Source organism: Moschus berezovskii, chromosome 5 (assembly GCF_049115385.1).
Source record: "Moschus berezovskii isolate FMDL1 chromosome 5, NW_MosBer_1.0, whole genome shotgun sequence".
Lineage (NCBI taxonomy): Eukaryota > Metazoa > Chordata > Mammalia > Artiodactyla > Moschidae > Moschus > Moschus berezovskii.
In genome coordinates this window covers 44,515,698-44,532,885 of record NC_142464.1, presented here as the reverse complement: position 1 = coordinate 44,532,885, position 17,188 = coordinate 44,515,698, and the positions used below count along the sequence as shown (strand labels likewise).

General features: G+C 38.5%; 1 protein-coding gene across 4 annotated transcripts in view; it reads right to left on the bottom strand.

Moving 5' to 3' along the window:
• The window catches only part of ABCG2 (ATP binding cassette subfamily G member 2 (JR blood group)), a 148,313-nt gene that overhangs the window by 27,622 nt on the left and 103,503 nt on the right, over positions 1 to 17,188 (bottom strand). For all 4 annotated transcript variants that reach the window (XM_055434257.2, XM_055434256.2, XM_055434255.2 and 1 more), the window contains exons 2-6: positions 15,224 to 15,442; positions 6,582 to 6,641; positions 5,599 to 5,713; positions 4,637 to 4,789; positions 1,833 to 1,990 (exon numbers count right to left, since the gene is read on the bottom strand). In XM_055434257.2, the coding sequence (XP_055290232.2) occupies positions 1,833 to 1,990; positions 4,637 to 4,789; positions 5,599 to 5,713; positions 6,582 to 6,641; positions 15,224 to 15,432 (695 nt within the window). In that variant the 5' untranslated portion in view covers positions 15,433 to 15,442. The remainder of the gene's footprint in view (positions 1 to 1,832; positions 1,991 to 4,636; positions 4,790 to 5,598; positions 5,714 to 6,581; positions 6,642 to 15,223; positions 15,443 to 17,188) is intronic.

Below are 17,188 nucleotides of genomic sequence, written 5' to 3'. Positions count from 1 at the left end.
TGGTACTACTCTTGTAACTGTTCTGTGAGATTGAAACTTTTTAAAAATTAATTTTAAAAAAGATGTCCAAAACTTTTGAAATTTCTCCTGTAACCATGATTCTCCTCCCATCTTCTTTGTAAAAGTAAATGTATTTTTACTTGAAGTATAATTGCTTTACAATATTGTGTTGGCTTCTACCAAACATCAACATGAATCAGTCATAGGTATACCTATGTCCCCGCCCTTTAGACCTCCCTCCCCATCACACCCCTCTAGGTTGTTACAGAGCCCCAGTTTGAGTTCCCTGAATCATAGAGCAAATTCCCACTGTCTACCTAGAAACTGCAATATTTTGGCCACCTCATGCGACGACTTGACTCACTGGAAAAGACTCTGATGATGGGAAAGGTTGGGGGCGGGAGGAGAAGGGGACGACCGAGAGTGAGATGGCTGGATGGCATCACCGACTCTGTAGACATGAGTTTGAGTGTACTCCGGGAGTTGTTGATGGACAGGGAGGCCTGGCGTGCTGTGATTCATGGGGTTGCGAAGAGTCGGACACGACTGAGCGACTGAACTGAACTGAACCTAGCTTACACATGGCAGTGTATATGTTTCCATATTACTCTCTTCATACATCCCACCCTCTCCTTCCTTCTCCCTCTGTAAATGACATTCTTTACTCCATTCTTCCATTTTTCAGGCCCCAAATCTCAGAAGCTATTCTCTCAATAATCACACCCTACATCCAGTTCTCAGCTAATCCTGTTGATTCTATTTGGAAAACAACAGAACCCACCCACTTCTCCCCCTCTTACCACTACCATCCTAGTCAAAGCTGGCATCATACCTCAACTGTGCTAATACAAACAGCCTCCTAACTGTATTCCTCCCACTCACCCCTGACCAATTATACAGCCTTTTCTCTACATAACTGCTGGTCCTCAGTTCTACAACTATCTGAAATCTTCCCACATCACCTAGACATAAAAAGCCATGGTTCTTAGAGTGGCCTATAGTCTACATAATCTGCCAACCACTCAAAACCATCTCATGTCCTTTCCTAACTGTTATGAACTGAATTGTGTGTCCTCAAAATTCATGTTGAGGTCCTGACCCCTAGCACCTCAGAATATAACTGTATTTGGAGAGAGGCTCTTTACTATAAACAGGCAATTATGATAAATAAAGTCATGTGAGTGTCATCATTCAGTCAGGACCAGTGTCCTCATAAGAAGAGGAGATTAGAACATGGATACACAGGGAAGATAAAGTAAAAACACAGAAGACAGCTATCTACAAGCTGAGGAGAGGGACCTCAGAAGAAACAATTCTGCTGAATGCCTGATCTTGGACATCTAGACTCCAAAAACGTGCAGAACTAAATTTCTACGTTAAGCCATCCAGTCTGTTATACTACGCTAAGGCACCCTGAGCAAAGTAATCAATAAGTAACACCCACCCCCCTCCACAGCTTACTGGGTTCCAAACACAGGAGGCACACTCTGCCTCAGGGCCACTGGCTATCCCTTCCACTAGAACTCTCTACTCTGATATATCCAGGTCTTGTTCACTCGCTCCCAGGTCAAGACCTCTTTGAGGTCTTCCCTGATCATTCTGTATATAACACAGCATCTCTATTCCACCATAGCCTTATTTTGCTACACTCTCAGCCTGCCTCATTTTTCATGAAACACTTACATTTGTTAACTGACTTTCCCTGCAACCAAGGAAGACATTTCTGTCTGTTGTGCTTACTGATGAATCCCTTGCACCAAGAATAATACCTGGTATGTGGCAGGTGACCACGCAGTGGATGAGTGAAGGAATAATGTTCTCATGGCATTTACCTCTTCAGGAGCAAAAGGACAGCGTTTGCTGTGCTTGAATCTAAGCCAGTTGTGGGTTCATCCAGGAACAAGATGGATGGATCAGTAATAAGCTCCATTGCAATACTAGTCCTTTTTCTTTCTCCTCCAGACACACCACGGGTAAACTGAGTTCCAACCTAAAACACAAATATCATTATTAACAATAACATCCTCTGCCACTATCATTTGTTGAGCTCCTAAAATGTTCCAGCCCTATAAGAGTTATTTCATCACATCATCCTTGTTTTTTCAGAATAGCAAATAAATGACTATATGGGAGAACAGGCAGGCTTCTCTTTAACTTGAAGAGTAAACTGAGGCTCAGGTCAGAACTGGTAAGATATGAAACCTATGCTTTATATGTTTCTTATCAAGCCAAACATTTAGTTTTAAGACAGTTAAGCTAGAACACTAAAAGATTTGGTCTGAAATTACAGACCAAAAAGGGAGATGAAGATAGGAGCAGAGAAGCTGAAAGCATCTATAATTGTTAGTCTTCTTATAGCCTTCTGATCCCCCCCACCCTATCCCCAACAAAGTCATCAGTGTGGCTTGATAGCTAGGAAAGTTCACCTTCTATTATACCACATTATCACCTCTTATATCATCATCAGGCTTCCCAAATTGAGCCCTCCTGTACCTTAACTTACTAAAGAAGCCCTGACTCATTCTACAGGGCAACTGGATGAGTAGACTATTCTGTAGGGCTATTCTACATGGGAAGGTAGACTATTCTACAGGGCAATTGGCTGGGTCTATTCAACCAGTCAGCGTTACTGTATGGTGGGGGACCAGGAAGGTTTTGGGGGAGAAAGGAAGGAGGAAATAATTCTTATATTAATAGTCATTAATATCCTTTTGTAAAAGATGTAGAGCCAGCAAGACTAAGCACAGATAACAGAGTATACAGGTTAGATCTAACGGAATAGATTCAATATGAAGTCAGATTCAATCATATTATCACTTCAATTCTTATGAGTCTTCAAAAAGATAATAATCAAGTGCTACTCAATCCTGTGATTGGATCCTCTAACAACTGACCTGTAACAGACATTTTGGAGAAAAATGAGGAAATGTGAATGAATATGGCTTATAGCCCACACAGGATAGCCCATTCTCAAGGATCTGACCTTTAAAGGTCAGAATGATTAGACTTTTCCATTCATACAGAGATAGAAAGTTGCATAACAGAGAATAACATTTGTCTTGTTAGAGGTTTATAGGAACATTGTGACCAGGTCCACATGAACAGTTGCAAGAACAAAATATTCTGACATTAAGAAGTTTGCAACAGCCAATCACACCCTCTTCCTCTTTTAGTATAAAATAAGTCTAATTCTAATTTGGATAAGATAGCTCTTTGGGACATTCATCCACCATCTTCTCAGTCTGCTGACTTTTCAAATAAAGTCACTTTTCTTTGCCCCAACAATTCATCTCTCAATTTACTGGTCTGTCACATGGTGAGCTGTACAAACTTGGACTCAGTAACAACTAAGTAATCAGACTATTCTTTCTACATTTGTCATGCTTAAAATTTTATAAAAACTAAAAATATTAAGTGAAGTATTTCAATTAATTAGATAAATAAATTCTAAGTCAACAAAATGTTTCAGTTTATTTTCCCTGGAAATCCATGCAAGGAATGGGTAATGACTGCCTATTGGTAGAGAACTTTTACTTAAAGGTAAAGAACGGTAAATACCTTATTGGAAAGACAATATCAAATAAACAGAGCTAATACAAAGGAAACCCAATCACTCCCAAAATGAATTTAGTGGAATATGGTGGCATCTCAAGAGTTATTTTTCCAAACAAAATACAGCAAAACATACTTTACATTAAATAATGTCAGAAAGTAACATCTGAAACAGCAGCCAGCAAAATATCCCCCTTCTTTGTTACCTCTACCACACGGGGACTAAATTAGAGCCATCACAAGCTAAAAAGCTCATCTTCACCAAAAGATACAGATGTTTTCCAGAAAATCTTTTTATACTTAGTCATCAACCGTAAAGGTCACTCATTTATCTCAGTTCTTCTTTCTAAACTTGCATAACTCACAAAAGGAGTTACTTTACTCTCCTGCCTACAACTGTTATCTCTGAAGCCTAAAATAGACCAGTACGTGACAGTCTGTAAGTAGATACTGGTAGAAGAAAGGGAGAGGGGAAGTGAGGGAGGGAGGAATGGGAGACAAAACGTCAAAATAAAGACTTCAGAAAAACAAGTTGGAAGCTACACAAACTACAAGTAAATCCCTAGTTTGAATATAATTTTGGAAGCCAACTGACAGCAAAGTGAAACATATTAAATCCTTGAATATTCACCATTTATGAATTCCAGAAATACAATTCTCAAAAGCAATGGAAGAAAGGCTCGTGGAAGAACAGAAGGAGAACAACTACAAGGGGAAAAGAAAACAGGAAGAAGGAAAGTTAGCGTAAAGACACTGTATGAGACGTGGCAACCAACCAACCACCCAGAGGCGGGACAGAAGCAAGAGCTGGAGTCTCAGAAAGGGCCAGCTGCTCACAGCAAAGAACGCTTCCACACACCGGAACACATTGCCACACCTCCTGCCCCAGAGTTGACCACTTTTAGTTTTTTTAACCTCGTTAACTTCCATCTTCATGTTAGGTCACCAGACGCTTTTCTCGTGGCTTCAGAGAGCAGCCACTCTTGACCATACATATTATAGAAAACCTCTGAGTAAGTTATACTATCCACACAGGTGAGGTCCTATTTGCTGACTATGATATTATCAGTTTTTTCCACATTACCTTGGAATCTGCCACTTTATCCAGACCTAACTCTTGAATAACCATGTTAATCCGTTCGTTTTTTTCGTGATTTGTCATAGTTGTTGGAAGCCGAAGGGCTGCTGAGAACTGTAAGTTTTCTCTCACTGTCAGAGTTCCCATCACGACATCATCCTTAAAGGAAAATGGCATTTTAACAAGATAAATCAGGTCTTTTCTAATACCATCACTCTGTAGTATATGTAATTTATCCACAAAAATAAGATACCCAAGTTCTAGCTAATAGTGAACTTGTGTGTGTTGTTTGCTCAGTCATGTCCCACTCTTTGCAATTCTATGGACTGTAGCCTGCCAGGGTCCTCTGTCCATGGGATACTCAGGCAAAAGTACTGGACTGGGTTGCATTCTCTTTTCAGGGAATCTTCCTGACCCAGGAATGGAATCCACATCTCTTGCATCTCCTGCATTGGCAGGTGGATTGGTTACCACTGTGCCACCTGGGAAGCCCCAATAATGAACTTGCAATTAAACAAATTACAATAACTCCATGTTCAGACAGCTGCATAGCCTGATGAATTAATTTTTATTTCTAACCTGTATACCCAGAGAGAACACAGGTAATTATGATTACTAATGGCAGACATTTATAGAATGCTTTACACAAGGATTATATAACACTGTTCTAAGTTAGCGGAAGGAGAGAGGTGAGGGTAAGGCAAAAAAAGTAAAACAGTAATGTGTTTTAGAAATGATATGATAGTAAGAGTTGATACTACTGCCCTTACAAGGGTCATATTCCAGACTTTCTTTTCATTTAATACTATTCTGAATCTTATAGGATATTATGAAAAACTGGTATAGAGAAAAGTTGTTTCTATGATTATGTCATGTAATCAGTTGGAAGCACACTCAACTATCAGCCAAGGCACTTGCCCATATAAAAAATCAGAAGAAATCTAATAGGTAAAGTCACAAATACTTACTTGTACCACATAACCTGAGTTACATTTAAAATTGGCAGGTCGAGGTGCTCCATTGATCAAAACATCTCCAGATAATCCATGTGGATCCTTCCTTGCAGCTAAGACATCTAACAACCTATAAAAGACATAAGTTATTGTTTTTTTTCCCCTCCAAATCAGGTTTTACCTCTTAGCTAATTTGAATCCAAATTAACAGATCAAGAAATTATATGGTTTAACTAAAATTATATACATATATTGTAAATCTTACCTTCTTTTTAAAAATTATATGCTATAATAAAGCCCCAAAATATGAAAGTAAAGCTCTCTTACCTGATCCAGCACAGACCACCCAAACTGCCCCCTAGGTTGTCTGACCTTGGGGGTCTCTAGGCAGACAATGTGCTCCTTTGCTTAAGATATAAGCCTTCACTATGCCGTTGGCTCCTCTCCCCACTTTCAATTTTATCCCCTTCCTTTTCCACTCCATAACTCAAATCATAGCTGACAGCTGTATGCCAGTCACCTTATCATGTCCTGTTAGTGTCCTGTTAGTGAAGCTGACCTAATAAGACTTCCTCAGGACACAGTCACAAGCTAGCACAGCCACATCTTATCTGTAGCAACCAGTACCAAACTAGACATGTAGAAAATGTTCAACAAACAAACACCTGCTCATTGAAAGTGTTCTTTAAAAGCACCTTAAAACTGGGGGTGGGGAATAGGTGAAGGAGATTTGAGAGGTACAAACCTCCAGTCATAAAATAAATAAGACACAGGGATGTAACACACAATATAAGGAACAGGGTCAATAATACTGTAATAACTTTATACAGGGACAGATGGCCTGACTTATCACGGTGATCATTTGATGAATGCAAATGTTAAATCACTACATAGTACACCTGAAACTAACATAATATTTATGTTGACTATAATTCAGTTTTTTAAAAACCACACATGAAAACTACAAAGAAAAAGCTTACTTATACTGTTATACTCACGAAGATTTGCCTCCACCTGTGGGTCCCAAAATGGCATTGAGGCCAGGTTTCATGACTCCACTGTAAATGCAGAAATATATCCAGTTACTGACCCAGTTTAAAACCAGTTCTATAATTTAGTGTTTGTATTTAATACACTCAATGAAGGTAGATAAAATGATAGGAGAAAAAAAGCACAAATCATCTCTTAAAGGAAAAAGAAACTGAATTGTTGAGTAATAAAAATCTAGCATACTACAAAGAATGTTAATCACTAGTCACAACTTAGAATAAAAATGACTTGGGTTCCCCTAAACTCCTTTCACTTATTCTCTACACCATTTAAATTTTCTTAGAAAAGGACACAAGAACTTTCAAAGTTCCCCGACATAACAGATGTTGGTGAAGCATCCCTGTTACACTTACTCTCCTTTCACAGTGTAAAATAAAGTGCATAATAAGTCTTGAGTGATGCTTGACGATTATTGTCTTCACATCATGTGACTCGCTACCTTGTCAAGTTCTACACAATTAATGTCAGTGGATTTCTAGAATCATCAGTAGCAGTGTTCTCATTGCTCAAATCTAGTCAGACAAAGAAGCAGTAAACCTGCAATGAAAATTCAATGGCTGGAATAAAGCACCTCAAGGGGGTTAAAAAGAAAATATCACTAGTTCTAAACCCTCACAAAATTCTTAATTAAATTAGAAAAGTAAAATATATACCCTCAAGATATATCATTTTCTTTCCCGTAGAAATTTATACTTATTTCTCAGTTTGGAAGCGGTGGGAGGGGGATACATATATATATTTTCTGGTGGCTCAAATGGTAAAGAATCTGCCTGCAATGCGGGAGACCTGGATTCAATCCCTGGGTTGGGAAGATCCCCTGGAGAAGGTATAGGCTACCCACTCCAGTATTCTTGGGCTTTCCTGGTGGCTCAGATGATAAAGAATCTGCTTGTAATGTGGGAGATCTGGGTTTGATCCCTGAGTTGCCAAGATTCCCTGGAGGAGGGCGTGGCAACCCACTCCAGTATTCTCGCCTAGAGAATCCCATCCGCATGCCCCACTGTAGCATGGCAGCTATAATCCATGGGGTCACAAAGAGTCAGACACAATTGAGTGACTAAGCATAGCGTGTGTGTGTGTGTGTGTGTAAATATACTGATTTGTGTTGATATATGGCAGAGATCACCACAACATCGTAAAGCAACTATCCTCCAATTTTAAAAATGGTGGATGCCACTTCCTATAGTAGATAACCTTTAAGGATATACAGAGATGGTGTATACACAGCATGTTCCAAACAGACAAGGCAGATGTTTGAGGTAGTCAATATTCAGACAGAAAGCAGGAAGGAGGAAAAAATTAAGGTAGTGCTGACAGTTCTGAGTCACAAGAAGAGGGCAAATATTTTGGATTTCATCCCATAGGTAGCCAGTAGAATGGTTAAAGAGGATGAATGGGAGAGAGAAGAATTAAGGGCCAGGCCTCCACAATTATAAAGGCATGATGAAATAAGAGGCCTGTGAAGCCCTTTCACAACTTTGATGACTAAGGCCAATCTCTCTTTGAAACTGGTAGGCAAGTCAAAATTTATTCCACAGAGAAAATGGCATCTATTCCAAGTGGAAGGTCCAACCAAAGGGTATTTCATTCCCACATATTTTCACAGAAACAAATTCTATGATTACACAAGTGTTGTGAGCGATAAACTTTACAATGTGCCTCAGTGCTTCCAATCAAGAGGACCTCAGCATTTATTGACTTTTGAGCTTGCATCATCAAAACTGTGAAATGCCTGGTACTAGGATGACATGTATGTTTCACTTTGCTCATTAGCTGAAACACTGGCAAATAAATGAGTTAGGTAAACCAGGAGCAAACAGTAAAACAGAAAAATCTCTTATTTTTTCAGTGACCTTTCCCCACAGATGTAAAAAGACATGCTAATGGTTGGGTGAACTTTCAAGATGCATTTATCAATAGCTCTTAATGTACCTGATATAAGCTTGTTTTTCATTAAGACATCATTGTTAGGACTTCCCTGGTGGTCCACTGTCCAGAGCACAGTGGTCTATGCTCTCAATGCAAGGGGCAGTTCAATCCCTGATCAGGGAACTAGATCTCACATGCTGCAACTAAGATCAGTGAAGCCAAATAAATAAATTAAAAAAAAAGATTTAATTGTCAGAAAATCTTTCCAGGTTTTAAAAATATCTCCTCAAATTAAGATCAAGCAATCTGAAATAGCTAATTCTGAACTGAATATAAACATTCTAAGAGAGAATTTTACAGGTTCTTGAGTTGGACTTACTTTGGTACTAAGCCCGAGAATTACAGGAGACAACAATAGCATACAATCACAACTGCAGCAGTTCCAGTGTGGAGCAGTGGCTAATTCTCCCTTCATTCATCCAGCACAGTTACCCAGTGTCTACTGTGTATAACAAGATACTCTTCTAGGACATAGGTCAGAGCTGAGAATAAATATCCTAGCCCGAGTGGAATTTACATTCTAGAACAGCTGGTCACTTGTCTTCTACTTCCATAAATGAAGTGTTACTGGAGCAGAGTTACACTCATTCATGTATGTATTATCTATGGTTGCTTTCATGCTACAATAACAGAGATGAGTAGTTGCAACACAAATGGATGGCCCATAAAGTAGTCTATGATCTATAATTCCCTTGTTCCCCCACCTTACCCTCTGCCCTACTGTCATCCCTCAAAACCGATTCCCCACACTTAAGTACTGCTTTACAGTACTGACATGCAGGAAAGTTCCCCTCTCTATACTGTAAAACTTTGCCAATAAGAATTATGTCATCTTGTCTTATTCCCCACCCCCAAAGCATGTAGCACAGTGGTTTACAATGGGTTCAGTTCAATTGCTCAGTCGTGTCCGACTCTTTGCGACCCCATGAATCACAGCACGCCAGGCCTCCCTGTCCATCACGAACTCCCGGAGTTCACTCCACCTGAATACTGAATATATGAAATGAAACCTAGCTAAAAGATTCACATCACGTGTATTACTTTTTAGTGGATAATGGGTTAATCCTTTGGTCTTGGGTTATAGTCAGTGCCATTCCCACTGCCTGGAACATGACCTTTCTCCACCCTCTACCCTCCCCCTCCACATACATACACACACTCTCACACATAAGTGTGCACATATACAATTTTCACCTTTTCTCTCCCCATACCTCCTAACCTCTGATTTAGGGTTAGTGATATCCACAGTGTCTTCTAACCGTTCTATTACAGTAGAATGACACAGTGAGGTATGCTAGCTGTCTGAGTCCCCCATCAGAATAAAAGGTTTCTGAGGACAGAGGACACATCTGTCACTAGCATCTTGCACAATGTCAAGTACCTAGTAGATATTGGACATTTGTTGAATAAATGAGTCTCCACATTTCCATAAATGACAATAACTTATAGGAAAATCAAAATAAATATTTTCAATAAAAACTAATGTCAAGAAATGGGAAAGGGACTTCCTTGATAGTCCAGAGGTTAAGAATCTGCTTTGCAACGCAAGGGACTTGGGTTCAATCCCTGGTCGAGGAACTAAGATCCCATATGCTGCAGAGCAACTAAACCCACACACAACTAGAAAGCCTGCACATTACAATGAAAGATCCTGCATGACACAACTAAGACCCAATACAGTCAAATAAAAAAATATTTTTTAAAAAAGAAGAAGTAGGAAAAGTTTATGAAAAATAGGTATAGTCTGATTGGGGAAAAAACTTAGTTATATTCCCTATTTGTTATTTAATGTTCAAATATGTCAGTCATTTCTATTAGACTTCCTCTTCCCTTCTTAGTAGGAACGTGATCAAAGTGGGAAGAAGTACAGCAATGCCAGTATCCAAGAACATAGGCTGCAAAGGGACGTAGGAGGAAGAGGGGCAATAGGTGAAGGGGCAGGAGTCTCCTTATACTGAAGAATAAGAATATTGATTGAGTAAACCAATAGGTGGAGGTGATGGAATTCCAGTTGAGCTATTTCAAATCCTGAAAGATGATACTGTGAAAGTGCTGCACTCAATATGCCAGCAAATTTGGAAAACTCAGCAGTGGCCACAGGACTGGAAAAGGTCAGTCTTCATTCCAATCCCAAAGAAAGGCAATGCCAAAGAATGCTCAAACTACCACACAATTGCACTCATCTCACACGCTAGTAAAGTCATGCTCAAAATTCTCTAAGCCAGGCTTCAGCAATATGTGAACAGTGAACTTCCAGATGTTCAAGCAGGTTTTAGAAAAGGCAGAGGCACCAGAGACCAAATTGCCAACATCCGCTGGATCATCAAAAAAGCAAGAGAGTTGCAGAAAAACATCTGTTTCATTGACTATGCCAAAGCCTTTGACTGTGTGGATCACAATAAACTGTGGAAAACTCTGAAAGAGATGGGAGTACCAGACCACCTGACCTGCCTCTTAAGAAACCTGTACGCAGGTCAGGAAGCAACAGTTAGAACTGGACATGGAACAATAGACTGGTTCCAAATAGGAAAAGGAGTACGTCAAGGTTGTATATTGTCACCCTGCTTCTTTAACTTATATGCAGAGTACATCATGAGGAACGCTGGGCTGGAAGAAGCACAAGCTGGAATCAAGATTGCCGGGAGAAATATCAGTAACCTCAGATATGCAGATGACACCACCCTTATGGCAGAAAGTGAAGAGGAACTCAAAAGCCTCTTGATGAAAGTGAAAGAGGAGAGTGAAAAAGTTGGCTTGAAGCTCAACATTCAGAAAACAAAGATCATGGCATCTGGTCCCATCACTTCATGGGAAATAGATGGGAAAACAGTGGAAACAGTGCCAGACTTTATTTTTTTGGGCTCCAAAATCACTGCAGATGGTGATTGCAGCCAGGAAATTAAAAGATGCTTACTCCTTGGAAGGAAAGTTATGACCAACCTAGATAGCATATTAAAAAGCAGAGACATTACTTTGCCAACCAAGGTCCGTCTAGTCAAGGCTATGGTTTTTCCCGTGGTCATGTATGGATGTGAGAGTTGGACTGAGAAGAAAGCTGATCGCCGAAGAATTGATGCTTTTGAACTGTGGTGCTGGAGAAGACTCTTGAGAGTCCCTTGGACTGCAAGGAGATCCAACCAGTCCATTCTAAAGGAGATCAGTCCTGGGTGTTCACTGGAAGGACTGATGTTAAAGCTGAAGCTCCAATACTTTGGCCACCTCATGCGAAGAGTTGACTCACTGGAAAAGACTCTGCTGGGAAGGATTGGGGGCGGGAGGAGAAGGGGACGACAGAGAATGAGATGGCTGGATGGCATCACCGACTTGATGGACATGAGTTTGGGTGAACTCCGGGAGTTGGTGATGGACAGGGAGGCCTGGCGTGCTGTGATTCATGGGGTCGCAAAGAGTCGGACACGACTGACTGACTGAAATGAACTGAACTGAACTGACTGAAACCAATAGGTAACTCAAAGACAATGGGAACCAGGCTTGTCACATTCTGAAATGATGTTTCACTAACATGGATATGTGGAAAGAACGCTGGAGTATTAGATGAAAATTGGAGAATATAATAATGAGAAGTCATGGGTTTTAAACTACATACACAGATATAGAAAGTTTTAGATATATGTATAAGTACACATGTGCATCTACTGAAACATACATATGTTCCCTAGGTCTGTCCACTAAGAAGTCTAAAAGCTATAATACCCTCATAGCAATAAACATTCTGAGCACCCAGATCTTGGTGTGTAATTATTTCTACCCTCCACAAAAAGGAACATCAGCTGACTCCAGGTCTGACACAGATTAAGTATACAATGAGTCTGAAACCTGCTGTACCAACAAAATATTCAAAGAATGAGAATATGTCAAAAGAATGAGTTAAAAAAATACAGAATCTACCATGAAAGTTTCTCACTGACCAACTCAGGCACAATAAGAGTATAAAGACAAATAATGACAATAATACACTACTATTGAATGCTATTGAATAAAATATAAATCTACGGGTCTATATTTATACAAATACAAATATAGGAGATGGTGAATGAAGTTCTGCCTTTTACTAGAATGCAAACTAATACATATAGAAGAGATGGATGAAAACAGAAAGTCACATTTTGGTAAATATAGAATAATTAACTACCAAAGCAGATTGTTCCTGCCGATTCAGGCAGGGGTCATCAATGGGGGCTAGAGCTGATGGGTTGAAGTTTAATGAGAAATAGAATTTTGGAATAATGTCACAGTATCTCTCTCATAAAATCTGTCAATTAGAAAGGGGAAAATGGCGACATATGGTAAAGAAGGCTAGGAGACATTAACGTGACCAGATGACCACGATTAAGGGGCGGGACAGGAATAAAGCAGCTTGGGTGAGACTGAAGAGACATGATGGGGTAGTCCGTCAACCATGTGAAGAGCATGGTTGACCAAGGCTCCATAAGACCCATCTTTGTGTTCATTATGAAGCTACACTTCCCCTGAGCTTATTATAGACACTGACCTGTGTTTATCTAAGAGAGGGTCACTATTTCGAGAAAATATACACTGGAGGAGTTAGGAATACTGGAGCATCATACAGACTGCTTGCTCTCAAATGGTTTAGAACAATATTAGCGACAATGGGTAGATAAAGAAACGAAGTGATGAACAAATGCAGTGAAATATTCACAGCTGGGAATCTGGGTGAGAGGGTTATATTCCCACAAGGTTTAAACTTGAAATTATCTCACAATAAATTATTAATTTAAAAAATTCCCAAATAGTATAATGGATTTCCCTGAAGATGAAAAGATAGCCACATAACCACTGGAATGGATCACTTTTTCTAGAAATCTTCAGCTTTAGTGAGAAAAAAGTTCAGCTGCTGGGTATGGAGAAAAACTAAGCAGGAAGATTTTTATAAGGAAGTAAAATCTCACCTTTTTGAATTCATATAGTCAGATTTTATTTTAGCATCTTCTCCCCCAGAGGGAAATGAGAATCTACATTGATTCTACAGGTGAGATTATAAAATGTCCAAAGGGAAAACAACAAATCAATATCCTCATCAGCTTTTCTGGAACACAGTTACTATTTTCAATGCTGATGGTGCTGTCAAACACGAATCAAAAATGAGATAAATGAGAGCACCCTTTTCCCCATCCCAGAAACTCTACTTAGTTGAAGCAGCAGATAGGGGGAACACAAAAAACACTACTGCCTAAACCAGTAGTGTGAGCAAGCAAGAAAAAAAAAAAAAAAAAAAAACAACCTTGTACCCTTTTAACTGTAAAATTTGAAATGATTACAAGATTTGACTGAGTTTTTATGAACCTAGGAATGTGTAAGAATGAACTCATCTGTTGCTAAAATGCACACCACTGAACCATAAAAACATTATGAAGCCTTGAGCAGATGATGCTTTTAGTGTATCAAGTTACTAATTTACTACCTTTAAAGCCTGGCGCGCTGTGATTCATGGGGTCGCAAAGAGTCGGACACAACTGAGCGACTGAACTGAACTGAACTGAACTGAAAGCATAAGCAAGGTAAATGTACCCTGGAGCAGTGTATATTTTAAATTTATCCAACCTGTACATATTCAAATCATTTGTTACCTTCCACTTATCAGCACAAAATCTGAAGTGACCAGCATTTTTCTTGATTATTTTGCGCCACCAAAAAAATAATGTAAGCTTTACAGAAAGGTCAGTCAATGCTAGTCTAGATATGGAGCAAAAGATAAAAGCTTTTCATCAACTATTCCTCTCCTGATACACAGGGTTTCTCAACATAAGAAGGTGGTACAATCTGTGTTATTGCACAGAGAAAAATCTATTTAATTCTACACTGCTCCTGACCTTCTGGCAACCTAATCAATTTTAGAACACTGATGTTTTTTCCCAACCCACATCCCAAAATTCTCTCCCCTATTTGTCATTTTCTAGCCCTCTGGAAGCAATTGGCTGCCAGTAATAGAAAAGACCACAGTCGCACATAACGCACTAAGAAAATGTGAGAAGCATCTGATTCCATACAGGTTTGTAGCCGTACCTGGCCAAAGCATTCTTAACAAACCATTCCTCCAGTCTTGGAAAGCCAGAAAAAGCTGTTTGCTTTATCTAGGAATAATTATTCCCCTATTAAACAAAGAAATTAACAAAACACATAGGCTGTGCTATCTAAGCAAACCCAAATGCACTTTCCACTCCACAGAGAGGAAGAATCCAGCTCAATTTTCTAGAATTCAGAAAAACAGTAAAACCCTAAAGGCTATAATATATGAAAAAGATATATTGGAACCCAGTAGATACTGAGTGCTCATTTTCTCCCTACTCTATTGCCCACCTCACCCCCATTTAATGCATTAGTTGCTGGATGAAGAGAATGAAGAATCATAGTTTTGTATTAACCTGGATTCTAAAATATAATTAAATATTAATTTAGATCCCAAATTCCCTTATCACTTTGGACTTCAACTGCATAACCTAAGCTAAGATATAGTTGTCTTATATTTATATATACTTAACATGTGATCCAATCCTTTCACTGCTAGTTTAGTCAAATGAAATGAAAGCATGTGTCTATATATAGACTTGCACACCTTTATGTGCAATAAGCAAAACCTGCATGTCAATGAACCTACTCAAATAAAAGTTCAAGCACATACTTGATATTTGCCAGTATTTCTTTCTCAATTGTTTTCCGACAAAGTAGAAAGCCAGTCTTCACTTTTACTCGATAGCAGATGTTATGAAAACTTAACACAGCTCCTTCAGTCAATTTGTGCAGGTCCTTAGAGGTTGTCTCTGGAATGCCGTTGGTTTTTTTTGACATTGGGATAGAAACCTCATAACTATTGGAAGACATTCTGAGCATTTCCACCTTCCTGTGGAGAAAAAAGCAACAATAAGTTGATAGTCCAGGTAAATGAGACTGTAAACGGTAGTTAACAGTACACTTAAAATAAAACTGCTTTGGTACAAACTTCCACTTATAAAATAAATAAGACCTGGGGATATAATGTGTAGCATGGTAACTATAGATAAGAACACTGTATTGTACATTTGAAAGTTGCCAAGAGAGATCTTAAAAGTCCTCACCTTAAGAAGAAAAAAATGTGTGACTTTTGTGTATGATGGATATTAACTAGGTTTATTTTGGTGATCACTTCACAATATATACAAATATTATGTCATTATGCTGTACACCTGAAACTAATGTTATTATTTCAATAATATCAATTATCTCAATTTGTTAATAATTTTAGAGATCAAAAAAAGTTTAATGTAAAATGCCTTATTGGTCATTTTATATTGATAACATATTTTAAAATATTTTGGCTATATTTGATACAATTAAATGTATTTTTAAAATTTTAAAACAAGTCCATTTTAAACTTCAATGCAATAAATAGCTCCATTTCCAATGAACAGGCCATATCACAACAACAATAACAAGCTTGGAACCTACATTAGAGAGGCAGACACAACTCTGAATACATAAACTCCAATTAGATGTCAATTAAACACCTAACAAGTAAATAGGGAGAGTATGAAAATTACTCAAAACTCATGAAGCAGCAAAAGATGAATGGGAGTTAGAGCTGACTTTAAAAATATATTATAATATGACTCAAGATCAGGGACAGGCTACATGATCACCATCACTACATTCTTATTTGAGTTTATGACATAGATATTACAAAAAGGGGGTTGGCCAAGCAGTCAGGGACAAGAGACATTTCTTTGAATTTAAAGCTCCTGACTTTACATCTCTGGTTGCTATGTTCCTTTAATCAACTAAGAAGACAAACTCCAAAATTGTTTGGAATGATAAACTCATTTTCTTAATGGGCAAACATATTTAAATTATAGGAAGGTTTAGAACTATGTATAAAAATGATTAAGAAGATCAAACCAATAGTTAAGCAGTTAAAGAATTTAAAACAAGTGAGTATTAAATTTATAAATGAAGTTTAAAATATTTCATTTAACAAGTTAAAAAAGGCCCCTTTATAAGGATTTAGAGTAGGATCCTAAGGTGAACTTAACAGCTTGTGCAATAGCTTTGAAAAATGAAACTTCCATAAACTTAGTTTTAATTCTTAAAAATCAAAGTAATCAATGAAGAACTTTCTCTCTGGCTATGGTAGAGTAGCTGGTCCAAACCAATCATCCTCCTAAGGACAACTGTAGAAGCAGACAAAATACAAGATGCAACTCTTTGAAGAATGTTTTCTGATGGGTGCAACCAAAGCAGCCAGGATTTAAGTATCTAAAATTCTGGAAAAGAGGAAAGATGAAGCATTCCATGCCCAGCATTCTTGAGGCAAATTACACATATATGGGGCAAACCCCAGAAAAACCAGGCAGAAAGAAGCTGCTCAAAAGCTGCATGAATATATTTAAGTAGCCTCTCATTAACAGGGAGACAAAGTTTGGAACTGTGAGTCTACCAGTTGAAAACTCCAAGTTTTTGAGATCGTACCAGTAGGGCTATGACCTGGAAATATGAGCAACCTAGAAACAGACCAGCCTTTACTCAAGCAATGTGATCCACTTATATTTTGCTAAAAGAAATTAAAATCTATTCCAAAGTCATCATCATCCAAATTTTCAATCAAAAATTACCA